Genomic DNA, 21720 nt, shown 5'->3' with positions numbered 1-21720 from the left:
ATTTTAATTAATTTAAAATGTTAGTTTATCGGTGCTTACCCAGGTGTCTTGACATAGATGTCGTAATTTATTACTTCTGAAAAATCTTTCCTATTTTATTCTAACTTATACTTCCTTGTTCACTCAAAGATTTAAATACCTGAGGTATAGAGGAGTAATTCCTCAAGTCTTTATTTTCATTATAGAACATTTTTCTGGTGACATATAAAAGATTTGTGTGTCTTCTCTTTCCATATTTACATTGTTAAACTTGTTTGAGACTTCAGTAACAGCATGTGTGATAATTGGAGTATGTGAGTTTCTAAACTTTTTTGGGTCTTCATTTGCATTTGGTAGAGGTGGTGAAAGGCATCCAGAAATTTACTATCCTTAATGTAATGCTTTAGGTACTGACAAAATAGCACAGTGAAATGTTTCTTGCTGCAAGGGTTGTGCTATACAAACTTTTTTTTCCAGCATGAGACACGTGTTGCATCTTCATCAAAACAGCTGCATCTAGACCTGCAGGCAATTGAATGTCTATGTTTTAACTGTAGAGTTAAAATAATGAATTAAAGTTGTCCGAGGGGGTAGTTGTGATGTTCAAAATACTTCATGAGAAGAGCTTTTGTAGCCCTTGGGAAAGAATGAGGATGTTTCTTTTTTACAGGAAAGGTGTTTCCTTTTTACAGGAAACAGGTAACTTTTCTCATGACTGACTGACAACTCTTTTAGAAGGCTGGATGGTATTTCTTCAAATTCTTCAAGCTCTATTTTGTGGGGTTTTTCTAACAGTTACAGATCAGTGGCATCTGCAAATAGCTGTATTTATTATAGTATGTATTTTATACACCAGCTACTTTGCTTTTGCACAAACCAGAATCGTGGAGATGCAGCCCTGTTGTTCAGCACTTGCTACAAATTCTAATGCTACATTGTAGTCTGTTTTTCATTATGTGATGTTTTTTGGTTTATCAGTCAGTGTTAATATTAAATCTGGAAATAGAAACTGGAAAACTTGAAACCGTTCAAACTCAGATGATTAAACATTGTAAAAGTTGTGCACAAATATAATTGCATTCTGAATATACATTTCAAACTTTCAAACAAAATTCAGTTATAGAGCTATATGCTTATTTAAGTTTTCCTTTTGTATTAACTAGCATATTCTTCCATTTCAGAATGTATGAAAACATGTCCACAATGGTGTATTTAAAAGAAGAGAAGTTGGAGAAGCTTACTCAAGATGAAATCATTGCCAAAACTAAGCAAGTGATTAATGGACTAGAGGCACTGAAGAATGAACACAATTCAATTTTACAGAGCTTACTTGAAACGCTGAAATGTTTGAAGAAAGATGATGAAACTAATCTGGTTGAAGAAAAATCAAACATGATTCGAAAGTCACTGGAAATGCTGGAGCTTGGCCTTAGTGAAGCACAGGTAAAGTTGTGGTAAAAATTAAGCATTTTGGACATTTCCCTCCAGATATTAGTAATATGCTGGGACATTTGCATTTTTCTTGTGTAGTAAGGACAAAAGGAACTGTAATTAATAGAGGTAGTTACTGTCCATCTTGCTGTGTTACAGAACTAATTATGCATTCAGTGTTAAAGTACTGAAGCTCTTAACTGGACTCCACTTAACATCAGTGAGACAGTAACATTTTCTGTTTAGACTTTTCCACAGCATTAGGCAGGTAATGTTCAAGCAGCTCAAGAGCTGAGCAGTGGTATTTTAGCTCTAAATGATTGCATAGGAAGGTCTCACACAAACACACATATAAATGAATTTGCTCCAGCCTTTGAGCTCTGGTGTAGCCTTAAATTCATGTTTATATTCCCTTGACTCAGATTTTTTATAGTAGCTCATGATGCTCTTAGAGCTTAAGAGTCTCTAATGTTTATTGAACATTTTACTAAACCAAAACTGAAACTAAAGGCATTTTAAAGGTTAAGAACTGAGTACAGAATCTGAACAACTTTCACTGGTGCATTAAAGAGAGGACTCTGAGCTAATTTCTGTGGACTCTTAGTCAATGAAGATCCCATCTGCAGAAGATGAGTGAAAAGTTGCATGTTTATTAGGTCGTCAGGACTATATTTATAGTACAACTTTATGGTATTTTGTACTAAGTCAAAAACCTGGAACAATGTGATGTGACAGTCATCACGGTAAAATGGCCGAGTATTTGCAAATGAGTTGAAAACACCAGTGAGTTAGTTCTACATTAATAGGCTTTCTGTTGGTCTGTAACTGTGCTCAGACTTCTCCTCTGGATCAAGCTATTATTGTGTGGTGATCTGGAAGTTGTGTGCATTGGATCATGGTGAATTGAGACTGAGAGAATGAAATGTGGGTTATCAGACAGGGGAATGTAGAAGCCCTGGACTGACTGTCAGGCCTTAGTGTGTATGTTGTACAAACTTTGATGCCTTGTACAGGGGGAAAAGGCTAGAAGATACATGGAATGAAATTGCAATAGTTGAGTGATTAAACAACCTTTAATTGTTGTTCGTAGAGGATGTGCGAGTGAACAAGTAACTTCTATGTAGTATTAGGACTCTGAAAAGCTAGTTCTGATTCTTGGCTCTATCAGGAGCCTCAGCTGCAGATGTTCCTGCCTTGTTTGCCTCACATGGTACTTTTTGAACTGGGGTGGTGAGGAGCCAAGAAGTCTGCATTTGCTGCCTTTGTTAGGAAGCCAATTACACTTCAGACTGCTGCTCTCAGACCTGATAAGGTTAATCTTCCTCCATGCTTTGAGTTGTAACAATGTAGTAATTTAAAAAAATTTTTTAAATTTAAGATACGGAAATAGATGGTTTTTGTGGCATGCATGTAGGGCTGGAGATGTGTTATTTCCATGAAAATGAAACTAGCTTTGCTGAAGAAGTAATCAGACTTTTCTTTCAGTTAATTCCAGCAAGTAAGATGACAAAAAATTTTAGTTTGCCATTGTAGCTTGTTCAGTGTTTGAATACGTTGACCCTATTATCACAATTTTCTTAAATATGCTTTCTCATTATATAAACGCCACTGTTTGAATCAACCAAGTAATTAAAAATATTAAAACAATTTTTAATACGTAAATAGGTAGGTGCTGAAATGTGTAGCTTTGGACTGGTATTAGGAAATTACGCCTGGAGTTTTCCTTACCTTTATAGGAAAAATTCTAAAGGCTTAATGAATATTTTGATGCCTGAAATTTCAGCTAAGGACACCATCTGTTTCACATGAAATACTTAATTTAAAACCACTTAAAGATAACTTTGATTTAAAAAAAAGTATGAAATTGAGGAGATGAAATACGAGTGACTTGGGGATGTCTAACTGATCTAAAAGCTATGTATTTTCACCAGTGGTCCATTATTGCAAGGTGTGCTTCCTGGGACTGCTGCGTGGTTCTACATATGTCAGTGGGAGATTGCATAAACAGTGAAGGGAGAATATCTTCTGCTGGTAGTGTTTGGCTTTCACTTAATAAGCTCCTTTTTCATTTGACTCTGCTCAGCAAAAATAGCCCTAGTCCAAGCAAGCTGCTTTTATGTGTGTTCTATTTTTTGTCCTTAATGTGACTGTGTTTGAATGTCTGCACACCCAGGCTTATGATTAATAATATGAAGTGCATCTATAAATTGTTTGTTCAGTTGCACATTCAGATCTCAGTCATATAAGTGTCCCTTTGAAGTATTATCATTATGCTGAGGTGTTCATCTTTGGGAACTATAAGCATGTATACAAATCCTTTTTTTGTCTTGAAGGTGCTAAATTAGAACTCCTTGTTAGTTCTTAGGTTATTTTTGTGATCCTGCAAGTTAAAAGTATTACTGCTCCATTTCATGTTAGTGGAACAAAGATTTCCAGTTCAGTAATCTAGTTCAAATTTTTAATGTATTTTAAGATTATATTTAATCTTCAGGGAATTCTGAAACAATTTTAACTTCTGATAGCATCATGGAAAACAATCATTCGTAAGGAGTTCCTCTAGGCTGGGACCCCAGCAAAGGAAGGACCTGTTGGAGCAGGTCTCAAGGAGGCACATGAAGATGATCAGGGGACTGAAGCACCTCTGCTCTGGAGAGAGAGGCTGAGAGAGGTGGAGAAGAGGAGAAGGCTCCGGGGAGAGCTTAGAGCCCCTTCCAGGGCTAAAAGGGGTTACAAGAGAGCTGGAGAGGGACTTTTCAAAGATCATGTAGTGATAAAACAAGGCAGAATGGCTTCAAACTGAAAGACAGTAGTTTTAGATTGGATTTGGGAAGAAATTCTTCCCTATGAGGGTGGTGAAGTAGTGGAACAGGTACCCTGTCCCTGGAAGTGTTCAAGGCCAGGTTGGATGGGGCTTTGTGCAACCTGATCTAGTGGAAGGTGTCCCTACCCATGGCAGTGTGCTGGAAAGAGATGATCTTAGAGGCCCCTTCCAACCCAAACCATTCTGTGATTCTAAATGGTAAAAAGGTTTAGAGGAAAAGTGAGAACCAGATCTAAAAGGAAGAGAAATGTGAATGTTTACCAGATTTCACAGCTGACATAGGTTTAAAAAATGAAAACCTTGTATGTTATGTACAGCCTGCATTCTCAGGGAAGTATGTCATGTGACACATTTTGCTTTTCAGGTAATGATGGCCTTGTCAAATCACTTAAATGCAGTGGAATCAGAGAAGCAGAAATTGCGGGCTCAGGTTCGCCGGCTATGCCAGGAAAATCAGTGGCTACGGGATGAACTGGCCAATACACAGCAGAAACTACAGAAAAGTGAGCAGTCTGTAGCTCAGCTGGAGGAAGAAAAGAAACATCTAGAATTCATGAATCAATTAAAAAAATATGATGATGATATTTCACCATCAGTAAGTACCTGTATTGTAAAACAGTAAAAGCACCCTACATTTACATGTGTTGTAATCTGCCTATTTAACAAGAAATAAAAGATACATTTTATTTGTCCCTAACATATATTTGTCCTTAAAATACTGCCTTGTACTAGTGTCACATAGTTTGCAGAATGATTCTGGGAGCTCATTCTTATTTTAAGAGAGTATATATTTTACTGTCTGCAGATAATAAGATACATGAGGAACAAAACTGATAAATACTCATTTAGTATCCTGTAAACTTAAAAGTGTGAAGAACTGGACCAAAGCAAAAATCTCAGTTCTATAAACTCAGCTGTTAAGTGAGAAATCTAAGCTGTGAGAGATTTTAAGTACCCAGAGGACTTGGCTTATTTTGACTGCAGGAAAAATACTTAATTTTTCTCTAGTGAAATCAGTGTATAGCTTTTGAATCTGTTGAGAGTTTACACAAGGATGTTATTGATTCCTCTTTCAGGACTATCTGCCAGACATTGTGATGATCTGCATGTTTACAAGCCCATTGTGTTACGTATTCTTGGATTCAGAGAGAAAATGGGCACAACTTTACAGAAGGAGGTTATTACTTTAAAAGCCTTCTGATTTATTTGCCCTTCTTTTTATAATTGCTTCCTCAGGTTAGGTGGCACTATAGAGAAGCATCTCATTTTGTGTGTTCAGACCTTCTCAGTGGTGTCTTGGAAAGAGAAGTTTTTCATAACTACTTATTTCAGCAATTCTAATGGTTGAAAATGACTGTGATTTAGTCATGCTTAACTGACTGCTTGACTAATCCTTTTTAGCATATTGTACATAGTGAGAGTTATTTTGGTCAATTACACCCGGAATTTTTCAATGCTGTTCCATGATTTGGTATTTGTAGATGAATTTGCCAGTGAAGCCTGTTCAGAAAAGGGGCAGAAGGAGGGAGTATTGGGATTTTGTCAATATTGTCAATCTGTAATCTGCAGATGGATTAAATATCTCCATTATTTGAAGTTTAATTAACAAATAGAGTCCAAGTAAGCTAAGCATGTCTATAATTTTACTAACCATATGGACAGTCTCTGTTTCTAGCCTTTGAAATAGTCAGTTGTATAGACTCAGTATGAGGTTGGAATCAACACTTAAAATTATGAGCTTCCCATCTGAGATCTAGTCCCATCAGTTTGTTGGTTTTGCAGTGCCCCTGCTCTGCCATCATTAAATTTGAATGCCAGCAGCAGCAGTTGGTTTTTTCTCATCTGGAAAAAGGTGTTGGATGAAGAGCCAGAAAAATGTGCTCTGCCTCTGGGTTTTCTCCTTACTGAGCTCATAATTTCTGAGAACTTCAACTATTTATATTGTTTAGGCTCAACATTTAGGAAACAGGACTGAGGGATGATCTGTCTCTTTGTTTTACATTTGAAATGATCTTTGGATGCTTAAAATCAATGTACACTGATGGATTGTGCAGTAATTAATACGGTTCCAGATGGGACTATTGGAAATGAACTTCCTTTCAAGTGTTCTTTTTTTGTTTTGTTTTATTTTTTAATTTTTGAACCTTACAGATTATAATTGCAAAATCTTACTATTTGTACAGAAGCTGAGTACTCAGAAATTTAGGTCTCCTCAGTTATTCTTCTCCCTTGCCCAACTGTAACTGCATTTATGACTAAAAGAAAGTACCATGGACAATTCTGTACTGAATAGTGCTTACTCTTCACTAGGTACTTTCATCAGATCTGATGCCTCTGCGAGAATAGCAGATGTGTTCTTGAGTGCTTAAATTGAGACTGAAATCTAGGGGACCTCATTTCTATTCCTGGCCCTTCTGAAGGTGTCCTGTATTGTTTTGGGGCAGAGTGTGTAAATACGTTTAAATATAAGACCTTTATAAAACTTCAGTGAGAAATGTTATTCTTCTCAATTCTGAATTTTGAATGTGTAGTTTTTCTTTAACATTGCTGATTAACTGGACTGTCCTCTATGCTTTAGATTTAATTTGTTGGGTTTGGGGTTGTTCTGTAGGAGGATAAAGATACGGATTCCACCAAAGAGCCCTTGGATGATCTGTTTCCCAATGATGAAGATGACCAAGGACAAGGAAGTAAGTGTACTTCAGATTACACGGTTGGGGTGTTTCTGCAGTGCAGAATATAAAGATATTCTTTACAAAAATGCTTGGGGTCCTCTGGGACACGGCTGGAGTGATGAATGCCTCTGCTAGATTAAGGAATCCAGTCATTGATATACATTCTATACATTGGTATGTACAGAACTGGGGCCTAGGTTTTTAAAGAGAGTGTACTAGCTGCTGGAAAGTTCTTCAGACTGACTTAAATTCAGAATTTGCCATTATCCTTCTTTTGAGCCTCAGAATGGTTAGTTGCAAGTAACTGAGGCAGATTCTGACCAGATGGTGAATTCTGTTAATGACCTTTTTAATGATCTAGGATTTTTGTGGTAGGTTTCAATATGAAATCTTTTTCATATGGTCTTTTGTCCTTTGCTAAGGTTGTCTACATTAGTTTTAATAATAGTTGTGGAAGTATTATTTCTCTTCAGGTGAGAAGGACTGAGGAATATGCAGTGAAGCTTGAGGTAGAGGTTTCGTAGTGTGATTGAAAAAAGCGATTAATAGATAAGCCTTGCTAAGTGAAATGTGCTTTTTTTACGTGTGTAAACATAGAACATACTGATGTTGTAGAGTCAGTGCAGTGTGCTGGGAGCAGAATGGTTCTTACCAGGCAAATGACTTCAGGGCAAATGTCTGAAGGGACCCACCTTTGCAACTAGCAGTTTCAAATTTCCTTTATGGGCTTGCACATAAGGTACACTACAGTCTTGGCAGCATAGTAAAGCTATCCATAGCCAGCACTGTAAGGAAGACTTGAAGAGTTTACAGTAGGTCAGTGTTGATTATGAATTCCTTCCTAGCTCATCCTTGCTTCCCTAGAATTTTGTAGTAGGAAGGTTGAGAGGCCAAGCTCCCTTACTTTGCTTTGCAAAAGACAAAGTTGACATGTCAGTGATTTCTCTGACCTTCTAAAATAATGCTGAAATGCTTCAGTGCTTTGGCAGACAGTGACTCTGGGTATAGGCTTGGACTTGTGTGATTCCAGTGACATAAAAATGCTCCACCTTCTGTGGTTTTTGCTTAATAGGAAGGAGAGAATAAAGTCGGGCTCTTGGCTGGAGCCCTTACCTTGTGTTCTCCAGAGTTTAATGAAAATGAGTTAGAGGGAATTTTCTAAATCTCAGAAATTGACCAGGTGGAGAGAAAAGGGGTAGTAAATTGTTTTGAGGAGAGAGAGAGTGAGGGTTGCAATAGCCAAAAGTTAAAGAGCTACTGTAAAATAAGTGGCTAAGCCTAAGGGTTAGTTAGTAAAACTCAAAGGTTGGCTTTGACTCAGCCTTTTGTCTTGCAGCTGTTATTTCTGGCATCCAAGGTGTTTCGATCCTTTATGTGCTAACCTTAAGTGCTCCTGGGTATAGGAAACAAAACAAAAAAAAAGTATGTTTAGAGAGGGGGAATAAAGGAAAAAGTTTTCCTGCAAGTGTTCAGCTTGTCTATGTTGGTGTTCCTTTCCGTATGGAAACAGGGATATTTGTAAGTGCAAAACTATGATACAATCTTGAGAATGTTAATGGTTTGCTGAGCTGAAATATTTTCCTACCTTCTTCATTAGTTTATTACATTTGGCCCTTTGAGCTACTAGAATTGTAAAAATAATAGTAATACAATACTGGACAGGATATGAGGAATAAAACAGTCATATTTCCACTGTCTCTGTTCAAGACAGCCTGACTGCTGTGAAGTTCTAATGCTAATTCTGTGTATAGAAGAAATAAAATTCAGTGAGTCTCATTCTGTGCCACTGAGCACTCACATGAGATGTTTTATGTACAGTCATCTTTCATACAAGTTGAAATTTTGCGCATTTCTTTCAGTTCAACAGCAGCATAGCAGTGCAGCAGCTGCTGCCCAACAAGGTGGCTATGAAATTCCAGCAAGATTACGGACCCTACATAATCTTGTTATCCAGTATGCTTCCCAAGGTAGATATGAGGTTGCTGTACCTCTCTGTAAACAAGCTCTTGAAGATCTGGAGAAGACTTCAGGTCATGACCATCCTGATGTTGCCACTATGTTGAACATACTTGCTTTGGTGTACAGGTTTGTATACTGGCATAGATAAATACCCGTGAAATAAATACTTAGTATTTGGCTACAACCTTATAATGTTCAAGATTAGAATTTTTTTCCCTGTTCTATTTTCCATTAAATTTATTTTCCTTCTTAAATTATTATTAAAACTCTCAAGAGGGTCCTAAAATACTTGTGTGTCTGCCTGTAGGTAGAAGTCAAACAAGTTGCTGTCCCAAAAGCCTATGCCTTTGCTTTGGGAATGGAGCTGATTTTGATAGAGGTTTTTTTGTGTACTGAAGGGCCATGTCTTGATTACCCACTTCAAGATAATCCAGAGGTAGAAATTGGACATTAATGTAGAAATAGAACATGCTCAGTACAGTCCTCAACTAGCAAACTATTTACAGTTAGAGGCTTCAGGGTTTTACTTCCTAATTTATGAATATATTCTCAATTATTATTCTTTTGTAGTAGCATCTTCATGTCAGTAGTGAAGTCAGCCTAATTTTTATGATTTTTTGTTCCTGAATCCCCATTATTAATTATATCTCTTTACAATTCAGAGACCAGAACAAATACAAAGATGCAGCAAATCTCCTGAATGATGCCTTGGCCATCCGTGAAAAGACTTTGGGCAAAGATCATCCAGCGGTTTGTATACATGCAGTATCATAATTTTAGTTTGTTTTTCACTGAGCTTTTTTTCAACTAATTCTAATATCAAACTCAACAGGAAAGGTTTTAAGACCTGGCTTGTCTTTAAACAGTACAGGTAGGAGGCCACATTATATTCAGTGCTGTTTCACCATAAATAATTTGCCTTTACTTGATTTTGGATTGCCTGGATTTTCTACGGGAAATCAGTTTGTGAAGAAAGATTTTGTTTTGCTTACTCAAATCACTTTATTATACTCAGATTGAAGGGGCACTTCTGATTTGATTTACTGCTGCTTGTAAATGAAACGTAAATCAAGCTTTCGTAAAATTCATGTGATACTTTTGTAGCCTTGTGGGACGCAGGACAGCTCAAAGTATAGATCTGAGAGGTACCTTTGTAAGAGAAGAACATGTGAAGATGTGTGCACTAAATGACATTTCCACGAATGAAGCAAAATTATTTCATGATTTAGGTTTTTCTTTCCTCTGTTGTGTATGTATGCATTTAATAATAATAATAATAATTTCTTCACTTGCAAATTTCAAGAGGTCTACCCTGCATGGAAAATTTGAAAACATCAATGCCTTGCAGATGTGTTCATTGGTCAAGTCTTTGTATTAGCAGTTTTCAGTGTAATTAATGTTTCTCTGCTGTTGACAGGTGGCAGCAACTCTTAACAATCTTGCAGTACTCTATGGTAAACGGGGGAAGTACAAAGAAGCGGAACCGTTGTGTAAGCGAGCTCTGGAAATCAGAGAAAAGGTATGAGTGACAAATACAGTGGCTCTGAAGGGACTTTTTCAAGGAGAAGGCAAAGTTAAACACTTCCTTTTTTTATGTTGTGGTTGGGTAGATCTGCCAGATAAACCTCAGAGTTAACTGTGCCTAGTAGTTAGGAGTGTCTGAAATTCAAAACAGTGGGAAATTCCAGTAGTGCTACAGAATTGCTGGAGCACTCTGGATATATGCTAAATTCTGTATTTTGTGAGTAACCTTCTTTACCTTTTGCCTTCCCCTGAGATAGCTAAATAGTCTTTGGTTTGACAAGAGCATTGGAATTAAAAAACGAAACTTAGTTAAAAAATTTAAGTTGATTATTCTCTATGTGAATATTTTAGTCCATGAGACTGCATCTTCAGGTTTATATAATACTCTCCATATAATGTTGTTTTACTACTTTGTTCCTCTTATGGATTGTTCTTAATCATTCTCAGTTTGCAATAGAATTGAATCATTTTCATATCTTTCAAATGCATCTTTTGCTTTTGTCATCCCCATGTTGAATTGAGGAGGAATAAAACTAACAGGATGTTTCTAAAATATTTATTTCTAAACCCTGACTTGATGATTACAGAATGTTTTAATACAGTGTATTTCATTTTCAGGTCCTGGGGAAAGATCACCCTGATGTTGCCAAGCAATTAAATAACTTGGCTTTGCTATGCCAGAACCAGGGTAAATATGAGGAGGTTGAATATTACTATCAGAGGGCACTTGAAATCTACCAAACTAAGCTGGGACCAGATGATCCAAATGTTGCAAAAACAAAGAACAATCTGGTAAGCCTTTCCCAAAGTAGATCTGAGACAAGATTTCTCATTAATTGAAATGCACTTTTATCCGCCATGTATTGTATTTCTTATTTATAAAGATAAATAAATCACTATGCTGATAACTTTTGGGGGGTATTTTGTTTTTAGGCATCCTGCTATCTAAAACAGGGCAAGTTTAAGCAAGCGGAAACCTTATACAAAGAGATTCTTACTCGCGCTCATGAACGGGAGTTTGGCTCTGTAGATGGTAAGAAACTGAGTCCCTAGATTTGAATTTATGTTTTATTTTTGTAGCTATGAAATAAAATTTGCAGGAAGTCAATAGTGTCCTGATTAAAATTGTTTTCTGCTTTAGGTGGACTTAAAAGGTGAGCTGATAGATGTGTTGGAAGTACGTTCATCATAAGAAAGCTTTTAGATACAGCAGTAAACATTTGATTCAAAAACATGAGGTAGACTTAGTGGGTTTATGTTTTATAGATTTTATTTCTGGTATAATTTATCTTAAGCCCAACTAAATCAAATTTTGGTATTTTAATAGAGGCAGAAAAATGTACGTCACTGTCCAGTCACAGAAAAAAGTCAATGCAGGATTTTTAGTGACATGAATAGAGACATTGTTTATGCAAGCCCTCCATTAACACATTTAAAGAATGGGGAAAATACCTTTAAATTGGGAATTACACTGTACATTGAAGTCATGTGCATTTTATAAACTAAAAATCCAGTAAAGAGTTTTCATTCTTTTTTTCATTCCATGACAGTAGCATATGCACCACTTAGTAGATGTCAAAGTAGTTGTTACGATAAAAGAAATAAATTCATGTTTTCTAGCGCAGGACTAGACACATGACAAATGGGTGGCAGTATATACTGACTTCAAAGCTTCTCAGAAGTAACTGTTTCTAAGTTCAGATAAGAAAAGGAGGCAGAATTGTAAAACTGTAAAAGAGGTGCATGTTTTATTTATCTGCTGCTTGTAGTATGGACAGTAAGGTTTTTTTGTGGTGGTAATAGTATAATTCCCTGGTTCACAACTTCATTTCAGAGTGGTGAAAATCAAACAATAAATACCTTGTAGTTTTGTTCTTCTATAAAATACTTTCTTGTTTCACCAGATGAAAATAAGCCTATCTGGATGCATGCAGAAGAGAGGGAAGAATGCAAAGTAAGACCATTGTTGTAAATATTTTTTGATGCTTTTACTTGTTTAAGTTGCAAATCAGGTACTTTTTTTCAACAATACCTTTGTTCTAGGGAAAGCAAAAAGATGGCACATCTTTTGGAGAGTATGGTGGCTGGTACAAAGCTTGCAAAGTTGACAGGTGAGTAATTTCTTTACAGGACAAACAACTCAGCAATGCTCAGCATCTCAGATTAAAGCATTTTTAAGAACGAAACCAAAGCAACCTTGGTTAGAGCTATAAAAACGATAATAATAAAAATTCCAGACCCAGGACTGGTTTTCAGGAATACAACAGCAGTTTTCAAGTCCTGAGGCTGCTTTTAATCTGGTCTGGTTAGATCCAGTAAATGACATAAAATTGCACCAGTTGTGTTCTTGGCAGTCCTTCAGGTGGCAGTGTAGGTCACCCTTCCTTCTGTACCACTACTTGGCACATGTGCCCTCCCTGCCCCTGCAGGGCCTCTGGAGAGGGCCAAAAATGACACTGCAAGCAACTACACTTTTAGTTACCTAGCTGGCACAAGAAAACAAAGTTAAACTGTCATAACAAAGCATTATTTGAATTTCTGAAGTCTGAAGAATATACTTGTGTAAATGACAATGTATACTTTAAAGTGAAATAAGAGAAACAAGGATTTCAGCTTGGATTATAGTTGGTGAAATATTTTTGTTTGTTCTAATTTTGTTATTAATGCAACTTCTTTAACATGTTGGTGGTACAATGTATTAATAAACCTGCAACTAGTACTGATAGTCAGTGAGGTTTTTTCATTCACTGAGTATTTGAATTCTCGTGTTAAACAAGCATCAGAGCCTTTGTACTGTTGAAATCTCTTTTCTTCTCCGTCCTGAGTTTTGTGTGCAATACTTTTTGTTGGTTTGTTTTTCATGTACTTGTTCATTCTAATGCATGAGAAAATCTTTTCTCTGTTGTTACTGGAGCAAAACTTCACTCAACAATACTGTGACTGAGCTGATTTTGTGCCATTGAAACAAAAATGTCTTGTTGGCGTGTGAGACTTGTTAATGAAATGGGCAATTTTTTTTCTTTTGTTCAACCATGGTTTGAATGCATAGAAACTGCAAATAGGTGTTAAGTAAAAGCTGATGAAAGAAACTGTTAATTACTTTTGTGACTAACGCATACTACAGTAATGGTCTCTCTATGCACGAATAAGCGTATTTTTTGGAAGCTTCACAATTATTCAGTTGGTTAGACTCATCTAGAGCTAAATTTTCACCTTTAGATGCAGCTGAGTACAAGGTTATAGCATTCCAGTTTCAGGGATGTTGGCTGGTCACAGGATGAGACGTTGATATACTTTGAAAGGGGTCAGCAGGTGTACATGAAGTACAGTATAGTGTATTTCAAGAGAGAATAAATTACTGCAAAAAGATTTTAAGTACTATATTCATTTAAGCTTTTTTTAGTGAATTGAGAAGAGTTCACTGTGTGAGTATATGCATTACATAGAGTTATTTTTCTTTTCTTTCAATAGTCCAACAGTAACAACTACTTTAAAGAACCTTGGGGCACTTTACAGACGACAGGGCAAATTTGAAGCTGCTGAAACATTAGAAGAGGCAGCAATGAGATCTCGTAAACAGGCAAGTATGAAAATTCACCTTAATGATATTTCTACATTGTGGTCGTGCAGATTTTCAACTTTGTGCATGCAGAATATAGAAACTTTCAGTGCCTGGTCACCTTCTAATTTCAGACTGAACTGGTGATAAAAACTGATACCATCTTAACACTTGCAGTCTGGTTAATTGTTAGGGCAGTGGCACCATATACTGGGGACATGATTCAAACTGGGGGTGAAATTATATGGAAAATGAAAGAGCAGAAAACATTGTGGTGGCCAGTAGTCCTCAACTGGCTGCTTGTCCTGGGAGAGAGACTGTAGCTGGGGGAAAATGGAGAGGTTCTGCTGGAAATCTTTGCCAGTCATGCCGTTCTATTTTCAATAAGGAGCTGTCAAAAATGTTCAGTTTCTGCATGCAACTGACTGACTAACAGAAACCTTTTGGTTCCTGTTACTTTTGTAAACTAATGGGATAGATATTACAGTGTCAGTGGGGGCTTTCTTTTCATGTGGTCTCTTTGTGCTCTCAGATCTACTGTTCAAGTAACCCTTTCTCCCTTCTCTTAGAAGGTAGAAGGGAGTTTGGGTTTGTTGGGGTTTATTGACTTTTGTTTTTTCTTTCCCTTTTGGATGGTTTGATACAATGTCTTTTATAAATAAGCTTGTAAGACTGGACAAGAAAACGTGGGTTGTCAGTGTTAAAATGGAAAGCAAAGTAAGAAAATACAAGTAAACAACATGAAAGTTCAATTTCAATTTCATTTTTTATATGAGTGAATAAAGCTTGTATTTTTTCTAGACGCTTGCTGCCGACTATTTTTAAGGATGCTTCAGATTTTCACTGTGCATCGTATACCACCTATATACCATTAATCTGTAATATGTAGCAGTATACACACCCCTAGATTTAGATGTGTAGGAGACAATGCTGTGTTAAAGCAGCATTTAACACTACCTTTTCATTCTGGGTCGTTCAAGTCATGCTCTTCACTTAGGGGAGAACATCTATGTGGGAACCAAGAACCTGGTATCTCCATGCCACTAAGACAACGTTCTTATTCATGTACTTTTAAGAACTTTGGCATCCTTTTCACTTTCTGTATTGTGGTTAAATTTATGGATTTGCCACACACATCCCTGCTGTATTTGTTGCTAGTGCTGTACTGTAGAAGCTGCAGAATATTTTATGAAGTATAAAGCATTCATCTGGGATCTCTTCCTGTCAGCAAGTACTGGTTATGATGTGGAGTAGGTTTATTATAAAGAAGACAAAACTGAAAATAATTATGATTTGAGTTTTGATATTTTCTAGTTTATAAATTAAAGATTTTGCCTTTAGTGCAGGGTTTTCATAGAAGGTACTTTAGCACTTTTAAGATATTTAAACGATTATTTGATAGTTGATAGGCATTCTTTAACAAAGTGAACATATTCACCATATATTTAGTATGCTTATTATAAGCTTATATTCTATTTCATTTCTTTCTGAGGGAAAATTGCATTAATGCCAAGTGTTGTAAGTCAGTATTTTTAAATAACACGTATATATAATATATATATAATATAAATAAATAATAAATAAGTCAGTATATTTAAATAACATTTTAAATAACACAACCTGCTTCTGAGGTATCAGATATTCAGACACCTCTCCAAAGGCAGGTGAACACTGCACCATTTGGTGGGTGGAAAACTTGAGAATTACATTGATGGTTCATGATCTGTAAATTGCTTAAATATTTAGCTGGTTGCCAGATTGCTTCGGGTAAGTGACACAGACACCACAAGGCTTAGATAAGCGATAAGAAAAGAGGAAAAGAATGGCAAGTCAGTGAATTCTCGAACTGCCAAACTGTCCACTTCATGCTGTGTTGATTCTTGCAATTTATAAAGAGCAACTCAGCTACTCTCTGAAAGCAGAATTGGGCTGATGGAATTGTGGGTTGGTTTTACTTCTTGCTTGGTGCAGTTATTGTGTGTAAGTTGTAGATTAATAGAGCTTGTAACAAGGTAAAGCCTCTTCCCATTTTATCAAATTCTCAGGGTCTTGACAATGTTCACAAACAGAGAGTGGCTGAGGTGCTGAATGACCCTGAGAGCATAGAGAAGCGGCGGAGCAGAGAAAGCCTCAACGTGGATGTGGTAAAGTACGAGAGTGGCCCTGATGGCGGCGAGGAAGTGAGTATGAGCGTAGAGTGGAACGGGGTAAGTACAGTACACAGTTGGAGAAGGTAGCCTAGGAAATCATCACCTAACAACTAGGGCTGTCCACCCACCAGCCTGCTGTGCTTTCAGGAGTTTCCTGGTTGATCTACATTGTATTTTATAATTTTGCAGAACCAATTAAGAAATTAGGAATAACATTTTGTCTATCATCATGCTAAAAACCTAGTAATATTTTAAAATTTTAAGGCATCCTTTCTGTTGTTGTCTTGAATGGTGACATTTCTGCAAGAATCCCAAGGAGTGGTATTTAAGGCTAAGTTGTGTAATGCTGATTGAGTGTCCTGGTTGTGGTCTGGTGTACAATTGCTTGTCAGTGGTTTGTTTTTACTGGTAGAAATATTCTGGCAATTAACTCACTTTTGCTTTTTTCCTTTTGGTGCCATATTTGCTTGATGTAAATGTTTCTTTAAAAATACTCCGTCGGTTGGAATCACAAAGAACATTTGCTATGGAGGTATACTGAGTGTTAGCAGTTTTGGAGTAAATTAAAATGACCAGTCTAACACTAAAATAATTCTAATCTCCTCCTTACCCAGCTTGCTAGAGGAAGGAACAGAGCTTTTCAAACTGCTGTACAGTCCATTTCAAGAGGCAGTACCATCACATAACAATGTGATGGTGACTTCATGTTTCCTAATTGAAATTAATATGACTTTCCCATATTAAAATTTGTCTGGAGACATGGCTTGTTCCTATTAGTTTCCCATATATTGGCTTCACTATATTACACTGATTGTCATAAAGTAAAAACATATATATACATACATATATATATATATATATATATATAATGTGATGACATATGCATTTTTCTAACCGTTGTTTTCCTTTAATTTGAAGGACAGTGCAAGCTTTCAGTTATTATCTGGATTATGTAGTTTGCTTCTGTCACCAGCTTTCCCATTCCTTATCCCATTGCTGGCAATGGGATACATATTGCACTGTTAACTAACTCCCAGCTGCAGTTCTGCTGAAAATACTCTCTTAGATTATAAAAGTGGTGTTGGTTTTGCTGTATGGGAGGGGAAGTAGCCTACTTTGCAATACTGGGTGTTCTGAAGCTTCATTTCTCTTACAATAGCAATCTTTTTTCCCCCCATCTTTTTGTAAGCCACATGAGACAAAGCTTAGCATTCCAAAGAAACCTTGAGAAAACACGTAGTGCTTTAGTCTTAAAGGAGAATGTTCTTTCCATCTTTGCTTTTGTCTTTTTATTACTGTTTTCTTGGCATTGGTGTTCTCAGTGCCAAGACAGTCAATCAGCATCTATTGTGAATTAATACTGCATCATTAATAAAGCCAAAGTCAGATTGGATAACTCTCTTTTTAATTCTCATTTTGCCCATTCAGCATTAGAACTGTGTACTGTACTCCTCCCTTAATTTTCACTATACTTTGCATGACTGTATGTTCTAAATGGATTACATTTTTTCTGTTATTGACATTAATGCATGCAGGTTTTGGATGGAAAGGGCCTTCTGGGGAAAAGCAATAGACAGTATTTCTAGGTCAATATTTGAATCAAACTCAGTGATAAATTTTCTGGTCTGAAAAATTAAATTTTGACCTCTAAGGATAAGCAAACTTCATTTTTAGTGTGCTAAAGTGGCATTGCTTCATTCTCATCTTCCTTATTTCTTTTTTTCCCCCTCTTAAGAGAAGGTATTTTATATTACATGTTCTACGTGAAGTGGGCAACTCTCCCTCCCCTCTGCGAGTGTTTCTATCTCAGTGATGTTCTTCCCTCTACTTTATATGGTGTAGTTTTTTTTACCCTTGTGTGTTCCCTCCAGACAAAATACTCAGATTCATAAAGCGTAGTAGAATCTTTCATTTGTGTCTGCAGAGCCTGCAGAGAGGCCTGCCTTTTTCCATTTAAATTCTTCGGAAGTGGTCAAGCTGACTGTCTGTCAGAGAGAAAGGTGGAGTATGCAAAGGGACAATGGTACTCAACAAAAAAATTTTGTTGGAAGATGTAATTAAGGGCCTTCCACATGTAATCCATATTAAGCATTGTAGGCTTTGATGTAATGTCTTACACTCTTACAAAAGAACTGAAATATCTATTGAAGTAAATCTGCCAGTAACTATTAGACATGTTAAGTGAGGTGTTACAGTGCATGTTTACATGTCACTTGTAAAGTTTGTGCCTTAAAGTGAACAGAAGATAATTGAAAATGCAAGGAAATACTTGGTCTTTGAAATATAAGGTGGAAAGGTCTAGATTTGGATCCCTTATTACACTTTTTCTATAAAAAAAAGCAGTGAGTACCTGTCCCTGGCATTTTTGTGAATGCTGCAGGACAGATGAAAACCTTTGTGCTACTTATTATAATGTTTGTAGTGTGAGGAAGTATCTTTTCATACTCTAAGCCATATGCTTCAAACAGACAGGCTTTTGGGCATGTAAGTCCACTTTCAGGTGGGAAAGGAAAACTGTGGATTTCACTACCACAGACGAGAGTTACTCTTGTTTAGTAGGTGCCAGACAGGGGGACATTGTAGCAGACAAAGGACAGGAGGTGGTGATGGTGGGAAGGTGTAAGCAGCAGCAATGAGGTGATTCTCATTCTGAATGACATAAAAATTGGCAATTAAACTTTGCCATAAAAACATCTTGTGATTTTGGTTTTTGATTACTCTGAACTCAGGAACTTTTTTTTTTTATCCTCAGCTCATGTTTTAGAAGTGTTTTGTTAATGAAGCAGTCAGCGTTTAACTTAGGAGTTTGATATTTTTATTTTAGATTTGAAGTACCCAAAGCTTGTCTGCTTATTCCTACAGTTCTGGTTAGGTTTACTGAACAGTTATACTCTATACCTACCAAATTTGTCTTGCCTTTGGATCATTTTCATTACTCTAGTATTGCTGATTTCAGACCACAGGAATAATTAGCCTTTTCACTGATCTAATACTTCTAGCTGGAATTTAGACTTCAGTTTATTTAATCCTGCAAAGCTGAAGTCTGTCTTTAAGTGTGAACAACATATGCAATTTAGTTTGAAACATAAATACTCAGTTAGAATTAGATCTTCTAATCACTTGTAGCAAGGCATTTTGCCATTTCCAGGTATCATGAACCTATCAATAGTGGTCTCTGTACTTGCACAAAGAATGGAAAGTGTGCAAATTGAACCACAGTTTATTTTAAAGGTGGATTGTTTCAGCTGCCTCACTGCATTAGGGACAGTAGAGAAAATTCCACTTGGATTGTATATATGGACACAAACAGAGATATGTTCTAAAAATACTTGTGAAAGTGAATTGACCCAGGCCAGTTGGATTCTAGTTCCTTAAGGGAATGAAGAGAATTTTGTCTGGAGGTTAGGTGAAGACCTCTTTCTTCTTGCACTTTTGTTTCAAGGAAAATTCCTGACAGAAGTTAAAGCTGAAATGAATGCACTTTGCTCTATTCCTCCTTATTTATTTATTTATTTATTTATTATTATTTTGAGCTAACATCATCTGAAAAAAAATCCCTTTTTTTTGTTTATGAAATGTAACAGCAAAGCTATTTCTTGTTAAAGGTGTTTCGTATTTTATACAAATTCTAACTTGAATGCACAGCATCAGTCATGCTCAGTTGTCAGTCCCATCTCAGTGATGTAGGTGAAACTGCATGAAGATGTAGGTTCTGGTAATTGCAAAGGCCTGCACTTTGTACTTAAGGGCTGTCCAAATAGTTACTTTGGAAAAAAAAAGTTTTGAACATGACCTAGAAATACTGTAAACTAACTGTTCAAAATTGAAAACTGTTGAATTTTTCCCAACAGTTTCATTCAGTTTTTCTCTCTCCATTTCTGACAGGCCTAGATGCCTTTTGTGATTCTTATACTGTCTCCTGCATGACGGGCGTGCACCATCTTCAAGCTTTAACTTCTCTCTTCAGTACTGACTGCTGTGTTTTAGCAAACCCCTTAAGATTCCTGTCAGAGCTACACTTCCCTGTAAACTGGCCATTCCTTCAGTGCTGGTGTCGTTTTTGGTTTTCTATTTCTGTACCTGTGTAGCTTTGCCAGATATGTACCTAGTCATACCAAATGTTATTACAACCATTTGCTGTGTAATACATTAGTAAAAAAACCAAACAAGTAACAATGACCTTTATAAGTAGCTGTTCACTATGGAATAAAGGTAGTTAAAAGTATCACACAAGGTATTATTGAAATGGCATGATGGTGATCTTTACAGGAGAAAAACCAAACCCGTAAAGTAAAGCATGTTCTCCAAGTGCTTTAAAATGTATTTAGAGACCTATTATATGGTTAACATCAATATGGAACTCTGGATGTCTTCACTTACAATTATTCTAAAGTAGCATTGCTGTTTAGTCTTTGTGTGAGATTTTGGCAATTATGCTTTTCTCTACTAATCTTGGTGTTCAGTGATTTGTGTATTTGTCTTTCTAACTTCTAATAAACTCACTCCAACTCAGGTGTCTGTCTTTGCTTAGTAGTGCTTTTTTCTTTTTCAACTCTTCTTTCATAATCACGTAGGTTTTCTATGGACTGGGAAGTGGTCACTTCTAATCTTACTAAACTGTGGTTTTTGTAAGAGTAAAACATTTAAAAATAGAATTGTGGTCCCTTGCAAGTTTCTCTGGGTCAGCACAGCAGTGTAAAACATGAATGCAATATATGAAAAATTAATTTCATTGTGGTTTGCATTTTCTTTGGTAAAAGTTAAAAACTAAGCACAGGAATTTGACCATAAGTATTCCTGAATAGAACTATTTTTGTTTAGGGATTTTAGGGTTAATTAAACATGTTTGCAAGTAATGTAGATATTTAGAAAAAACAAAACATGTTTTTTTCTTAGACTGATGGAATGCTTTTGCTTGGGGCTTGTACTCTGTTAACCACGGTATGCTCATATGAAATGGTGGTGGTGAATTGTTGGACTCCTGTGGTGGGTTTTTATTAATGATGAATTGTGGCTTGGGCATGTCTTCACGTTTAGAAATCTTTGTTACACGTTGGAAGGAACCCTTTTGCTTTGGTAAGGTTGTAGCTATATGGTATTACATGTCTAGGTAAATGTATATAGTATAAGTATATATTAATAGCAATTAAAAAGTAATAATTCATCACTGAAATGTTTTCAAGCCAGGCTTGGGGGTGGGCAGCAAGCTGTTGCAGTATCACATGTATTCAATTTTTTTCAGGATGGCACTGGATCTCTAAAGCGCAGTGGTTCCTTTAGCAAGCTCCGAGCCTCCCTTAGACGCAGCAGTGAGAAGCTGGTTAGGAAGCTGAAGGGAGGAAATTCCCGGGACAGTGAACCAAAGAACCCAGGGTAATTATCTGTTCTTAGCTGTGCTGGTGTCCCTTGGTCTGTGCCCCAGTGTGGCCCAGGGTAGTTCCTAGGGCAGTGTTCCCTTCCCTGCTTAGCTAACTGCATATCATACACAGCTATATCTTAAAGAGGAGTAAAATAGGAAATAACTTCTTAAACTTCCATTGTAAGTTCTGTAAGAGCTGAGGATTTATATATGCTTGTAAGAATTAACTCTACTTAAACAATATTTTTTTTCCTTTTGGTGCT

At 36.5% G+C, this 21720-nt stretch overlaps 1 protein-coding gene across 8 annotated transcripts in view; it reads left to right on the top strand.

Moving 5' to 3' along the window:
• The window catches only part of KLC1 (kinesin light chain 1), a 47853-nt gene that overhangs the window by 15949 nt on the left and 10184 nt on the right, over window positions 1–21720 (top strand). For 2 of the 8 annotated variants that reach the window (XM_032113237.1, XM_032113235.1), the window contains exons 2-14: window positions 1161–1422; window positions 4596–4826; window positions 6843–6921; window positions 8766–8991; window positions 9528–9615; window positions 10283–10384; window positions 11008–11181; window positions 11323–11422; window positions 12294–12343; window positions 12433–12500; window positions 13861–13969; window positions 15994–16128; window positions 21341–21471. In XM_032113237.1, coding sequence (XP_031969128.1) covers window positions 1162–1422; window positions 4596–4826; window positions 6843–6921; window positions 8766–8991; window positions 9528–9615; window positions 10283–10384; window positions 11008–11181; window positions 11323–11422; window positions 12294–12343; window positions 12433–12500; window positions 13861–13969; window positions 15994–16128; window positions 21341–21471 — 1754 coding nt within the window. In that variant the 5' untranslated portion in view covers window position 1161. Of the gene's footprint in view, window positions 1–1160; window positions 1423–4595; window positions 4827–6842; window positions 6922–8765; window positions 8992–9527; window positions 9616–10282; window positions 10385–11007; window positions 11182–11322; window positions 11423–12293; window positions 12344–12432; window positions 12501–13860; window positions 13970–15993; window positions 16156–19983; window positions 20613–21340; window positions 21472–21720 lie in introns of those variants that run through there. The other 6 variants (XM_032113236.1, XM_032113232.1, XM_032113234.1 and 3 more) reach the window with 5 other exon arrangements.

This window comes from Corvus moneduloides, chromosome 6 (assembly GCF_009650955.1).
Source record: "Corvus moneduloides isolate bCorMon1 chromosome 6, bCorMon1.pri, whole genome shotgun sequence".
Taxonomy (NCBI): Eukaryota; Metazoa; Chordata; class Aves; order Passeriformes; family Corvidae; genus Corvus; species Corvus moneduloides.
Note: the sequence above shows the minus strand (reverse complement) of the source record. Positions and strands in the feature narration are given on the sequence as shown.